This window comes from Antechinus flavipes, chromosome 3 (genome assembly GCF_016432865.1).
Source record: "Antechinus flavipes isolate AdamAnt ecotype Samford, QLD, Australia chromosome 3, AdamAnt_v2, whole genome shotgun sequence".
Lineage (NCBI taxonomy): Eukaryota > Metazoa > Chordata > Mammalia > Dasyuromorphia > Dasyuridae > Antechinus > Antechinus flavipes.
In genome coordinates, this window is record NC_067400.1 from 530672983 (window position 1) to 530687626 (window position 14644).

A 14644-nucleotide genomic window follows, 5' to 3' on the forward strand; every position below is an offset into this window, starting at 1 on the left:
GGCTTTTTATTTTTTTTAACTTCATTATTCTCCTGTGAAGATGAACCTCAATATTCCCTCTTCCCATAGTAACTCTCTATGGTTGGGTTCTTTCTCCTTTGCCTGCTCTTTTTTTTTTTTTTTTTTTAAAGTAGCAGATTGTCCGTATCCTCATCTCTTGGGGAATGGAGAATAGTACTTCTGACTTCAATTCTTTAATTCTTCCCTCTGACCTGGAATCCCAAACCAAGAACTCTGCCCTCCTATAAGTGACCCCAGCCCCTAGCATCCTTGCCCCATTGCTGCTGCACTCACCTGGCCTAGCTGGTTAATTCTTGCCAAATGCCATGTCTTAGCAGCATAATTGGGTCTGGCATTCTTTATCAGCAGAGGTTCCCTCCGGTCTTAATGGACTCAGACACTGTCTGGAAAAGGAAAATTCCTGGGGTTGGGGTTGAGGCTACCTCAGAACCAGCTGGTGCCAGAACCTACCACTTATTGTTTCATTGAAGTAGCCTGCAGGTGTTTACATTTCACACAGACCAGACCTTATCTTTCTTTAGACTCCTGTTGTCCAGGAAGACCACTGTTCTGTCCCAATTCTGCTGATTCTTCTTCTTTTTTTTTTTTACATCCTGTACTACTTCAGAGACTCAATTTTGTCTTGTTTACGAGGGAAATCTGGAGAGCTTGGAATTTTCTGACCTACTCTATCACTTTTCCAAAATCCTCTGTACATTTCCTTTGTCTTCTCTTCTACCCTTTCCTTGCCTAGTCCCCCTCCTTCACTATATTTCTATTTTCTGTTATTTTAATTTATTATTATTTTTACAAATTTCTTTATTTGGTTTAGATACAAATAAAGTTAGGAAATTTCTTACTCTTCTTATTTCATCTTTATGTTTCAATAAAATTGCCCTGTAGCATCTCAATTATATGATATCATTAATACCTCTCTCCTCACCTATCTTTTCTTAGAACAGTTACTTTATAGTTGTTTGTTTTAATACCAAAACTCAGAGATAGTTTCTTTTTGTTTCTTCATTCCTCCGATAGTTTCTTCTTCCCCTTTCAAGACATAGAAATCTGATTTCTACTTTATTCCTTTCACATTTTCCAAACTTGTTTGCCTTTACTTCGTTCTTTTTGGTTTATTATGTTTTCCCTTTTGAAGTCTCCCTATTCCAGTTTTCTTAGTAGGAATGCTGGGAAGTCATATGTTAAAAATTCATTTTTCCCCTCAATAGGGTTGCACTCAACTATACAGTTTATTCCTCTGTGATACTGAGTGGGGTTTCATGGCATGTGTTCTGTCTCTTCCTAGTATAACAATTAAAAAAACTAGAAGTATGCCTAAGGGGCTGACACATAGTACCTGCTTCCTTCATTACTAAGAAGTCCATCTACTCTAGAACTACAAAAGTTCATGCTGGAGTTAATCTTGGGGAGAATGCTCTCTTAACAAGTTATGTACCTTTTTCTAATACTTTTTTAGCTCATTATATTTAACTCTCTAAGGAAGAATTACTTCTAACTTGGTCTCAGGTCTAAAAGCAGTGTGAATCAGATATGGAATAGCTATTTATGTACTTTCACAAAATAAATGCAAATAGACACAAAAGATTCCTAGCACACATTAATAAAACTTAAGCAATCAATAACATAACTTATTATGACTGTTGAACTCTGCTAGGAGTCTATCATAAATGTTGGAACATAAAACTAGCAGTGGGTGGAGCTATCAAATAGGTATTCAATTTTTAAAAAAGTGAAAAATAGTATGCTGTGATGCACATTCAGTCTCCATCAGTTCTTTTTTTGAGGGTGGATAGCATTTTTCCTTCAGAATTGTCTTGGATCTTTGTGTTGTTGGTAGTCACTATTATTTCTGTTGATCATTGTACAATATTGTTGTCACTGTGTGCAATGATTTCTGCTATGCTGTTTTATGACAAACTGTATCATATTTTGGAATTATCCTTCTGCTAGTGGTCACATTTTCCAAGATGCTTTGGAGTTTCTTTGGTGATATCTCCCCTTTGGTACCAGTGAACTCTCAGCAAAGGACAAAGGAGCACTGAACTTCTTGAATGCTGAAGATGTTCAGAGTTCTTTGGATATGTCCGTCTTGGGGCCAAAACTTATTCACCTGAAATCAGGAAAAAAGTAGCTGTCACCTCAGGACCAGGATTACTTGCAGCACATTGGCCAGCTGCCATGTACTTAGGGCCACATAATAGCCACTCTCTGTGGAAAGTCCTGGGGCTTCAAGATGCTACCTGGATTGTTGAAGGAAAAGAACACAAGGGTAAGAACCACTGAGGCATCAACTTTTCCTTGTCCTTCAGCACTGAGTTATGGAACACGTGATCAGCCACAAGTGGAAAAGGAGGCTCTGTTTATGCTTTATTCAAACTCTATTTAGATAGGTTATTTACAGTATGGTACAAAGGGAGACACATTTTTTAATATAAGAATTATTTCCATATGTATCATATACACATGCATGGATATATACACACACACACACATATATATATATAATAATATATATATATATATACACACACATACATATATGTATACACACACACACACATATATTCACACTCTTTTCTCCCTTGAAACTCTAAAAAGTAAAAAAACTAATATAGTAACTAGGTTTTGTATTATGCATTGAACAGCCATAGTCATCTAACCTTTGGACTCATGATTATTATCACATTTATCCAGAGTGTATGTTTGTGTTTTTATTTATATTATTATGGTTGCTTATATTTTTCTCTTAATTTTGCTTCTTTTTCTATCATTTTATAAAAATTTTCCATATTTATCTTCAAATCTTCATATTTTGTTCTTTTTTATAGCATATTATCCTAGAGCAATGTATTCTTTCTTAAGACCCAGATTCTTCCAAGTATTGGCTTCTAACTTGCAATCTTACCCCAATTTATAGTTGCATAAAAACAGACTGTGTCTTGGGGTTAATTTTGTATAACTATTCAGGGATGTGACTAATTTTTTTTTTTTTTTTTTGGCATTCAATGGCCTTGCTCCATTCCAACTGAATTAGATAGAAACATTCATGCTTTGCAAAGGGAATATTCAGGGTGTCAGCACACTAATGAAAAGTTAATGTTTTCATTAAGTTAAACTTAAACATAGTTAACTTTAATTAACTGATATATCATAATATATATCTGATATATCTGACATATCCATTAGATAAGCATGAATCAAGTTTCAGAGGTAAAACTGAAATTATGTAAAAGAATGAGGAGACCAGCCTTTCTGATATGGATGGGTCATTTTTTTTTTTAATTTTTTATTTAATAATTACATTATATTGACATTCGTTTCTGTTCCGATTTTTTTCCCCCTCCCTCCCTCCACCCCCTCCCCTAGATGGCAAGCAGTCCTTTATATGTTGGATATGTTGCAGTATATCCTAGATACAATATATGTTTGCAGAACCGAACAGTTCTCTTGTTGCGTAGGGAGAATTGGATTCAGAAGGTATAAATAATCCGGGAAGAAAAACAAAAATGCAGATAGTTTACATTCGTTTCCCAGTGTTCTTTCTTTGGGTGTAGCTGCTTTTGTCCGTCATTTATCAATTGAAACTCAGGTCTCTTTGTCAAAGAAATCCACTTCCATCAAAATATGTCCTCATACAATATCGTTGTCGAAGTGTATAATGATCTCCTGGTTCTGCTCATTTCACTTAGCATCAGTTCATGTAAGTCTCGCCAGTCCTCTCTGTATTCATCCTGCTGGTCATTTCTTACAGAACAATAATATTCCATAACATTCATATACCACAATTTACCCAGCCATTCTCCAGTTGATGGGCATCCATTCATTTTCCAGTTTCTAGCCACTACAAACAGGGCTGCTACAAACATTTTGGCACATACAGGTCCCTTTCCCTTCTTTAGTATTTCTTTGGGATATAAGCCCAATAGAAACACTGCTGGATCAAAGGGTATGCACAATTTGATAATTTTTGGGGCATAATTCCAGATTGCTCTCCAGAATGGTTGGATTCGTTCACAACTCCACCAACAATGCATTAGTGTCCCAGTTTTCCCGCATCCCCTCCAACATTCATCATTATTTTTTCCTGTCATCTTAGCCAATCTGACAGGTGTGTAGTGGTATCTCAGAGTTGTCTTAATTTGCATTTCTCTGATCAATAATGATTTGGAACACTCTTTCATATGAGTGGTAATAGTTTCAATCTCATCCTCTGAAAATTGTCTGTTCATATCCTTTGACCATTTATCAATTGGAGAATGGCTTGATTTCTTATAAATTTGAGTCAGTTCTCTATATATTTTGGAAATGAGGCCTTTATCAGAACCTTTAACTGTGAAAATGTTTTCCCAGTTTGTTGCTTCCCTTCTAATCTTGTTTGCATTAGTTTTATTTGTACAAAGCTTTTTAATTTGATGTAATCGAAATTTTCTATTCTGTGATCAGTAATGGTCTCTAGTTCGTCTTTGGTCACAAATTTCTTTCTCCTCCACAAGTCTGAGAGATAAACTATTCTATGTTCCTCTAATTTATTTATAGTCTCGTTCTTTATGCCTAGGTCATAGACCCATTTTGATCTTATCTTGGTATATGGTGTTAAGTGTGGGTCCATGCCTAATTTCTGCCATACTAATTTCCAATTATCCCAGCAGTTTTTATCAAATAATGAATTCTTTTCCCAGAAGTTAGGGGCTTTGGGTTTGTCAAACACTAGATTGCTATAATTGACTATTCTGTCTTGTGAGCCTAGCCTTTTCCACTGATCCACTAATCTATTTCTTAGCCAATACCAAATGGTTTTGGTGACTGCTGCTTTATAATATAATTTTAGATCAGGTACAGCTAGGCCACCTTCATTGGATTTTTTTTCATTAATTCCCTTGAGATTCTCGACTTTTTATTGTTCCATATGAATTTTGTTGTTATTTTTTCTAGATCAATAAAATATTTTCTTGGAAGTCTGATTGGTATAGCACTAAATAAATAGATTAGTTTAGGGAGTATTGTCATCTTTATTATGTTCGCTCGGCCGATCCAGGAGCACTTAATATTTTTCCAATTATTTAAGTCTGACTTTATTTGTGTGGAGACTTTTTTATAATTTTGCTCATATAATTCCTGACTTTCCTTTGGTAGATAGATTCCCAAATATTTTATGGTATCAACAGTTATTCTGAATGGAATTTCTCTTTGTATCTCTTGCTGTTGGGTTTTGTTGGTGATGTATAAAAATGCTGAGGATTTATGGGGATTTATTTTGTAGCCAGCTACTTTGCTAAAATTATGAATTATTTCCAATAGCTTTTTGGTAGAATCTCTGGGGTTCTCTAGGTATACCATCATATCATCTGCAAAGAGTGATAGTTTGGTTTCCTCATTGCCTACTCTAATTCCTTTTATATCTTTCTCGACTCTTATTGCCGAGGCTAGTGTTTCTAATACGATATTAAATAATAATGGTGATAGTGGGCAACCTTGCTTCACTCCAGATCTTACTGGGAAAGGTTCCAGTTTTTCCCCATTACATATGATGCTTACTGATGGTTTTAAATATATGCTCCTGACTATTTTAAGGAAAAGTCCATTTATTCCTATGCTCTCAAGTGTTTTTATTAGGAATGGATGTTGGATTTTATCAAATGCTTTTTCTGCATTTATTGAGATGATCATGTGGTTTTTGTTTGTTTGGTTATTGATATAGTCAATTATGCTAATAGTTTTCCTAATATTGAACCAGCCCTGCATTCCTGGTATAAATCCTACTTGGTCATAGTGTATTATCCTGGTGACAATTTTCTGTAATCTTTTTGCTAATATTTTATTTAAGATTTTAGCATCAATATTCATTAGGGAGATTGGTCTATAATTTTCTTTCTCTGTTTTCAGCCTACCTGGTTTAGGTATCAGTACCATATCTGTGTCATAAAAGGAGTTTGGTAGGACTCCTTCAATCCCTATTTTTTCAAATAGTTTATATAACATTGGAGTTAATTGTTCTTTAAATGTTTGGTAGAGTTCACATGTAAATCCATCTGGTCCTGGGGATTTTTTCTTAGGGAGTTGATTGATAGTTTGTTCTATTTCTTTTTCTGAGATGGGACTGTTTAGGATATTTACTTCTTCCTCTGTTAGTTTGGGCAAGCTGTATTTTTGGAGGTATTTTTCTATTTCATTTAAGTTGTCGAATTTATTGGCATAAAGTTGGGCAAAGTAACTCCTAATTATTGCTCTAATTTCCTCTTCGTTAGTGGTGAGTTCTCCCTTTTCATTTTTAAGACTAACAATTTGATTTTCCTCTTTCCTTTTTTTAATCAGATTTACTAAGGGTTTGTCTATTTTGTTGGTTTTTTCATAGAACCAACTCTTAGTTTTATTAATCAATTCAATAGTTTTTTTACTTTCAATTTTATTGATCTCACCTTTTACTTTTAGAATTTCAAGTTTAGTGTTTGACTGGGGGTTTTTAATTTGTTCCTTTTCTAGCATTTTTAATTGCAAACCCAATTCATTGACCTTTTCTTTCTCTATTTTATACAAATAGGCCTCTAGAGATATGAAATTTCCCCTTATTACCGCTTTGGCTGCATCCCATACATTTTGGTATGATGTCTCATTATTATCGTTTTCTTGGGTGAAGTTATTAATTATGTCTATGATTTGCTGTTTCACCCAATCATTCTTTAGTATGAGATTATTTAGTTTCCAATTATTTTTTGGTCTACTTCCCCCTGCTTTTTTGTTGAATGTAATTTTCATTGCATCGTGGTCTGAAAAGGATGCATTTACTATTTCTGCCTTACTACATTTGAGTTTGAGGTTTTTATGTCCTAATATATGGTCAATTTTTGTATAGGTTCCATGAACTGCTGAAAAGAAAGTGTATTCCTTTCTGTCTCCATTACATTTTCTCCAGAGATCTATCATATCTAACTTTTCTAGTATTCTATTTACCTCTTTGACTTCTTTCTTATTTATTTTGTGGTTTGATTTATCTAATTCTGAGAGTGCAAGGTTAAGATCTCCCACTATTATAGTTTTACTGTCTATTTCTTCTTGCAGCTCTCTTAGTTTCTCTTTTAAGAATTTAGATGCTACCCCACTTGGTGCATATATGTTTAATATAGATAGTGCTTCATTATCCATGCTACCCTTTAGCAAGATATAGTGTCCTTCCTTATCTCTTTTAATTAGGTCAATTTTTGCTTTAGCTTGATCTGAGATCAGGATGGCTACCCCTGCTTTTTTGACTTCACCTGAAGCATAGTAGATTTTGCTCCAACCTTTTACCTTTAACCTGCATGTATCTCCCCGCTTCAGGTGTGTTTCCTGTAAACAACATATTGTAGGATTCTGGCTTTTAATCCATTCTGCTAACCGCTTCCTCTTTATGGGGGAGTTTACCCCATTCACGTTTATGGTTAGAATGACCAATTCTGTATTACTTGCCATCTTGTTAACCCCGGTTTATGCTTTCCTCCCTTCTTTCCCCTTTCCCCCCCTTCCAAGTATTAAGCTTGTGAGCACCCCTTGCTTCTCACAGCCCTCCCTTTTTAGTGTCCCTCCCCCCGCCTTAGAGTTCCTCCCCCTATCTTACCCCTTTCCCTCCCAGTTCCCGTATTCCCTTCCGCTTAGCTTATTCCTTCCCTTTCCACTTTTCCCTTCTCACTTTTCAATGAGATGGGAGAAGTTTCACCATAGATTGAATATGTCTTAAGATTTTTCACTTAAAGCCAATTCTGAAGGCAGTAAGATACCCACTATATTCATCCCCCTCCATTCTTTCTCTCAGATATAATAGGTTTCCTATGCCTCTTCATGAGATGTACTACCCCCACTTTACCCTTTTTCTGGTACAATGTCCTTTCCACATCAATTTCTAGAACAAGGTATACATGTATTCTTTATACATCTATATAGTCAAAATATAGTTCCCAAGATTAATCTTTACCTTTTTAGATTTCTCTTGAGTTCTATATTTGTAGATCAAACTTTTTGTTAAGTTCTGGTTTTTTCATCAGAAATAGATGAAATTCGCTTACTTCGTTGAATGTCCATCTTCTTCCCTGGAAAAAGATGCTCATTCTCGCTGGGTAAGTTATTTTTGGTTGCATACCAAGTTCCTTAGCCTTTCGGAATATCATATTCCAGGCCCTTCGATCTTTTAATGTGGATGCTGCCAGATCCTGGGTGATCCTTATTGTGGCTCCTTGATACTTGAATTGGGTTTTTCTAGCCGCTTGCAATATTTTTTCTTTCACCTGAGGGTTCTGGCATTTGGCCACTATATTCCTTGGTGTTTTGATTTTAGGATCCCTTTCAGTGGGTGATCGATGAATCCTTTCAATGTTTATTTTTTCCTCTGTTCCTATGACTTCTGGGCAGTTCTCTTTGATAATTTCCTGGAAAATGGTGTCCAGGCTCTTTTTTTCATCATGTTTTTCTGGGAGTCCAATGATTCTCAGATTGTCTCTCCTGGATCTGTTTTCCAGGTCTGTTGTCTTCCCCAGAAGGTATTTCACATTTTTCTCCATTGTTTGATTTTTTTGGATTTGCTTGACTGATTCTTCTTGTCTCCTCGAGTCATTCAATTCCACTTGTTCAATTCTGATTTTCAGTGAAGTATTCTCTTCACTCACTTTTTAAAAATCTTTCTCTAATTGTCCCATTGAGTTCTTTTGTTCTGTGGAATTTTTTTCCATTTCGCCAATTTTGTTTTTTAGAGAGCTGTTTTCTGTTTCCAGTTCACCAATCCTATTTTTCAAGGATTTTACTTCTTTATCCACTCTCTCTTTAACTTTCTCCAGGCTCTTTTGCCAAGCCTCCCTCTCCTTTTCCCAAGCTTCCCTCTCCTTTTGCCAAGCCTCACTCTGCTTTCCCCATTTTTCTTCTAGCTCCCTTGTGAGAGCCTTTTTAATTACTTCTATGAGGTTCATCTGTGCTGAGGAACAGACGATCTCCTCCTTTGGGGAATCACCTGGGGACTGCCTGTTTTTAGTCTCCTCAGGATTTAGAGTCTGCTCTCTATCTGTGTAGGAGCTGTCAAGGGTTAAAGTCCTCTTCAGCTTCTTGCTCATTCTGTCTATTAATCAGAGACAAACTACCAAAGAAAAACAGAAAAAACTGGAGTCTTTCTTTGGGGGGGGGGCTGGGTGTGTTATCGAGCTTCCTCTACAGACTGCAGGGGGCAGCAGTGAGGCACTAGCAGGACTGTGCTGCGCCTGCGCTCTGAGGTCCCAGAGCGTGCTGAGTCACTGTGGGGGGGGAAGGGGGGGGCGGCCAGGACCTGAGAGACTCCAGCTGTTTGGGGTTGTATTCTTCAGCCCCGGTGTTCTTAGCTTCTCTGCTGGGCTGCTGACTTGCTGCCGGAGGAAAGTATCCAAACCTGTAGCGAAGCTCTCCCCGCAGAGACGGCTACGATCACTCTCCACCCCCTCTCCAGTCTGCTCCTGTGCCCTCACTGCCGCTGCCCGCCGCCTGCGCCCGATCTAAAACTGCCCCAGCCCTCCAGTAAAGACAGACCTTTCTTGGTGGATCTCAAGGATGGCTTCTCTTGGTAACTATTTGTGGGTTTTTCTCAGTCAAGCATTGATTCAGAGGCTTGTAATGAAGTGGATAGTGAGAGAAAGCGCGGAGCTTATGCAACTGTGAGCCTCCTCTCCGCCATCTTAACCGGAAGTCAGATGGGTCATTTTGAACATATAGGATTGGATAGGTAACATGGAGCACAATTTTCCAGAACTTTGAATGCTGTTTTCAATACTTCAAAAACCCCCATGATTTTATAGGTTTGGAAGCTACCTCCATTAGTGCAGATTGTAAACCTTCCATGTAGGTGTACTTCAATACATTTTGTGTTCAAAACTAATGCTATATGTTATCATTTTGTGGTTATCAGCTTTTTCATACTTTCCATACTCTGTCTGGGAGACAGATTCACAGTCAGGGGCCTTGCTTATACTTGAAGCCTTTTCAACATTGCAGGACTTGTCAAAGCTTGTATAATTAGCAAAGCCTTTGAGAACTCAGGATAATCTTCATAGCACAATGAGGCTCTTTAAAGAGGTTCTCACATTTTAGAAGAAAAGAAAGCATAACTGCTTATTTGTTTGATTTAATAATCAGTAACTACCTCTCTGTTATGTTTTCTGTTTTACTTTAGCTGCTGGTCAAGGTCATATAGAATGTTTGCAGTGGCTGATTGAAATGGGAGCTGATGTTAATATTACCAACAAAGATGGGGAGACTGCAGCTGACACAGCTAAGAAGTATTCAAGACCACTTATTTTATATACATTTTTTCCTCTAAATTTTATATTTGTTCTCCTCTGTACTCTTCAAAGCTAACAGATAACTTGTTCTAAAAAGAATGAGAGACTATCAAATAAACTAATATATTTAAAGCTCTTTAGCAGCCTTACAAGGCTAACTCCTCTTTTCCTTCTCCTTCTAACTACTCTTTCTCCTCTTCTCTACCTCCTCCTTTTTTTTCCTTCCCCCTTCCTCCTCCTCATTCTTTCCAAATCACTTATTTTCTAATGTGAAAAAGTTATATATACTTGTGTTTGAGGTATATTTTTATTCTTGAATTTGGATATAAGTGCATTTGAAATTTAGAGAATTAACCAATGAAACTGACTTTGAATTGTCAAATAGCAAAGAGGTCTACAAAGTTACCTAGATTTTTTCCTTTGCTCTCCTGCTTAATTGTATCCTTTTTATCTCTTCATGTTGAAATTGGATAGAGTTAACTCTCTGGCAAAAACAGTATACTAGTTTACACAAAGCTATACTCTCTCACCAAACTTCCTCTCTTCCCCTTTCTATCCGATATCTTTCCTTGAGGAAAGAGAAATAACTAAATGCTTTGTTATGGAAGGCCTTTCTTTCCATTTTTTTTGGTGGAGCTGAAGAAATGGTGATAACAAAGAATTTAGAATACAAATTACATGATGAGATCTAAAATTTGAAGGTAAGATTTATCCTTTGCACTTGTACTGCAATAATAAGCCTTCATTAATTATCAATCATGAATCAATACAATTAATATTATTAATGATTAAGCATTGTGTTAATATAATTTAATATATTCACTATTATATATTTATAATTATATATTATTCAATGTATTTGATAACAATATTATTAACATTATAAATTTATCAATAAATTACTAATGATGCAAATTAACATTATTGATGATCAATTATTAATACCAAGCAAAGTACTATAGTAATAAGCCTCCAGGAGATAGCTTAATGGTTTCTGCTATAGCAGTTGATCTTTCAAAAGCTTTAGATTAAAAAGGGTAAGATAATAATGCACTGGAGTAGATTCTTATGCCTTGGCACCTATACATATATTTTTCTCTTCTTTTCAAAAATAATTTGGAAACTTGCATCTGTCATCTTTGATTAAGAAGAATTAAATTGAGCTGGTAATCTGGAGGTAAAATATTAAAATATTTAACCTTGGAAGCAACTCCCTTTTCTTTTGATTTCTTTTCTGAAGTCAGCCATATGACATTCCTTTTTCAAGGTTACAGTCAGGTTATAATAGGCATTTTAGTCAAAATCAAAGAGGCAGAGAGCAGATGGTGGGTACTCCTAATCACAAATAGCTCTCACCTGTTTAAATCTTTCTTTCTTTTATAAAACAAATAACTAGATTCTGTCCTTTTGACCTAACAGCAAAATTCTCTAAATGCAGCTGAGTGAAAAAATGAACATAACCACACAGTCCCAAAAAACCTTTTGAAAATTAAGATGCATAAGCTCATAATAGAAAATAGAGGAAATTGAACTGTTGGGACAAAGTTGAAAAGATCTAAATTGAACATCAATTGTAGGAAGTGGCTTTGTGGAAAAGTTCTTGGCTAGGATGAATAACCAAGTCTTAATACAGCTGACACAGTAAGCTTCATTACTCCCTAAAAGTTAGCTTTCCTACATTTTTATCCCCAAAAGCATTACTGTGGTAAGTGATGAAGTCCTGAATGGTGTTTTTGATAGAGAAAAACTAAAGAACTGATCCCTGAGGCAAGCAGGGAGAAAACACTGATAAAGATCAGTTTAGCTACATGGTCCCACTCTCTGGGGCCATTATCTTGTCTGAAATCCAAGTTATGTCAAACTCTTGAGACCCACCCTCTGTAGAGGGCTTGGACAGTCTCACCCTTGCCATGTCCTGTCGGGAAGCCTAGTCATGTCCCTGAGGTTAAATTTTCCTTATAAAATTGTAAGCCATCCTATGGCTGCTCTGTCCCATGGTATCTTTCTCCTTACCTCTCTTTCCCCATGCATGTGGTGTCGCCCCTAACTCCACTGTGCCTCCCAACCCCTAACTCTTTGGGGGTACTGAGTTGCTTTCAGGATTTAGCTTGCCAACTCAGGGGGTGCTCCTTTTCTACTGCGTAATTGTAATTCCACCAAGGAACTTGTCTTTCATATGCTCTCCCATTCTACCATTCCCAGTGTCTATTTTATCCCTCCATTTTGTTTGTAATCTCTTCCTTTAAATAAATCTACCTTTTACCAAAGGGATTGACCAATGTGAATTCTTCACATGATGAAGCCCTGCCATCATTTGCCAAATCCTACATCATAGATCACATCAATAAGGACCCAACTTTGTATAAGTGACATTGATCTTCACAGAAGCTACTGGTTAGTGTCATCTGTGGCTTATTATGGCTAGTCTGACAAAAACAATTCCTTTAAGGAAACTTCATTTTTATAATTGCTTCAATTATTTTAACTGAAACTAAGCAATATTATAGTGACTGATGTTCATTTATTAGTTATCCACATACAGGGCACTATACTCATTCCAACTCCCACCCCCCTCCATTCTAGAGATATTACAAATAAAGACCCACATCCTAAATAATTTTTCCCTATATTCATCTTTTCATTCATTTAACACACTACATATATGTGTATATGTATATATGTAAGGGACTATATTCTTAAGTCTTTTCTAACCTAAACATGCCTAAATTCAGCTCATCTCCAATCTTTGTATGACATGTTTTTTTTTTTCCCTACAAGTTGAATGGCATTTTATAAATGAATAATTCTCATATTTATGGGGAGAAAGGAAAACTAATAAAAACATTTATTTATATCTTGTAATTAGAGTATTAGAATATTCTTTCCCAGTGATCATTGTGTCTATAAAACTGTGGAAACAGTGTTTGACCTTTAGTATCTTGTAACTTTATGCTATCACCTGATCCACTTCAAATTGTCATTGATTGTTATACTTTATCTTTAATAGTCATTTTTTGATTGATTTACTGGTAGGTAGTCATTAGGAGAGCCCTAAATTTTGTGTAGTTAATTGTGTAGTGTACTTACTAGAACAAATTGGTAGCTCTTAATATGATGAGTAGTTTAAACTATATCACTTTATGATATTCAAACATATATCTCATATCAGCTTGTGATACACACTCCCCTCATTTTTAAATTAAATTAAAATTTGTTTTTGGTCTCCAGGTTTGCCCATTTGTCAGCAGTATCACTTTTAGCAGGGTTACAGAAATATGAAGTTGAAGATCATACTGAAATTGATGACCAGGATGTGAAGTTTTTTGAAAAACATGGTGTTGAAGGAAGCACTGATGCAAAGAATGAGTTATCTCAGAGTGAAGCTGAAAAAAGAGATGCACGAAGTGAGCCTGCTTTCTTTATTGTAATGTACCTTTTATCATCATCAGTATTATTAGCCTTGAAGAAGGCTATATATAACCAAAGCCTCTTCTTGTCTCTAATGTAACTGTGTTCTGCAAAGATTTTGACATGATTCTAAGGAAAATTACAGTTCAACCAAATAAAAAAAAGTATTTTGTACCAGTTGGATGCAATGCACTGTTTTTGGTGCTCTGGGAATAATACAAAGATGAATAAGGCAGAGGGACCATTGTTCAAGAAGCTTGGAGTTTTTGAAGGGAGATACATAAACATCCATTCATTCAGTAAACTATATATAAAATGTTATATGAGAGAGGATTGTGCTATGCTTTCAAGTCTTTTTCTCCTAGACTTAAAAAATCTAAATTAATGATTCCAGATTTCATTAACAACGGAAGCATTGTTACACAGTAGTATATGATTATTTGCAAAATGAATAAGAGTTTAGAGAAGAGAAAAGTCACTTAAAGTTTCATGGCTCGGATCAAGCTTTACAGAGGCAATGGATTTTAGTCTCCTGCTATTTGATTCACAAAATAAGAAACTTAATGATGTCTTAGGTCTATATAATAATAATTTCCCAAAGTTATTCTATGTTTCTGTATTTTTAATTTTTCTTTTTGTTCATTTCATGACCTTTCTTGTTATAAAAAAGTATGTCAGAAGTTTTAACTTTTTCTAACAGAGTTAATTAAAATTTAATTAATTTAAAATTAATTTAAAATTTGAAAATAAAAGTATTCAGAATTAATATTTGTAATACTAATACTAATTGTATTCAAAAATAATAGTTTTTGTTAAAAATTAACAGGATAGAGAAACTTATCACATTGGCTGATATTTCTGTAAATCTCTTGCCCTAAACCATTAAGAGAACTTTCTTTCTTAGAACCATCATCAGAGCAATTTTACAGTTCCACGAAATATTTTCTAACATA

The 14644-nt window shown here is 35.5% G+C and overlaps 1 protein-coding gene across 4 annotated transcripts in view; it reads left to right on the plus strand.

Moving 5' to 3' along the window:
• The window catches only part of ANKRD42 (ankyrin repeat domain 42), a 146878-nt gene that overhangs the window by 88775 nt on the left and 43459 nt on the right, over nt 1–14644 (plus strand). For all 4 annotated transcript variants that reach the window (XM_051987223.1, XM_051987224.1, XM_051987221.1 and 1 more), the window contains 2 exons: nt 10175–10280; nt 13512–13687. In XM_051987223.1, the coding sequence (XP_051843183.1) occupies nt 10175–10280; nt 13512–13687 (282 nt within the window). The remainder of the gene's footprint in view (nt 1–10174; nt 10281–13511; nt 13688–14644) is intronic.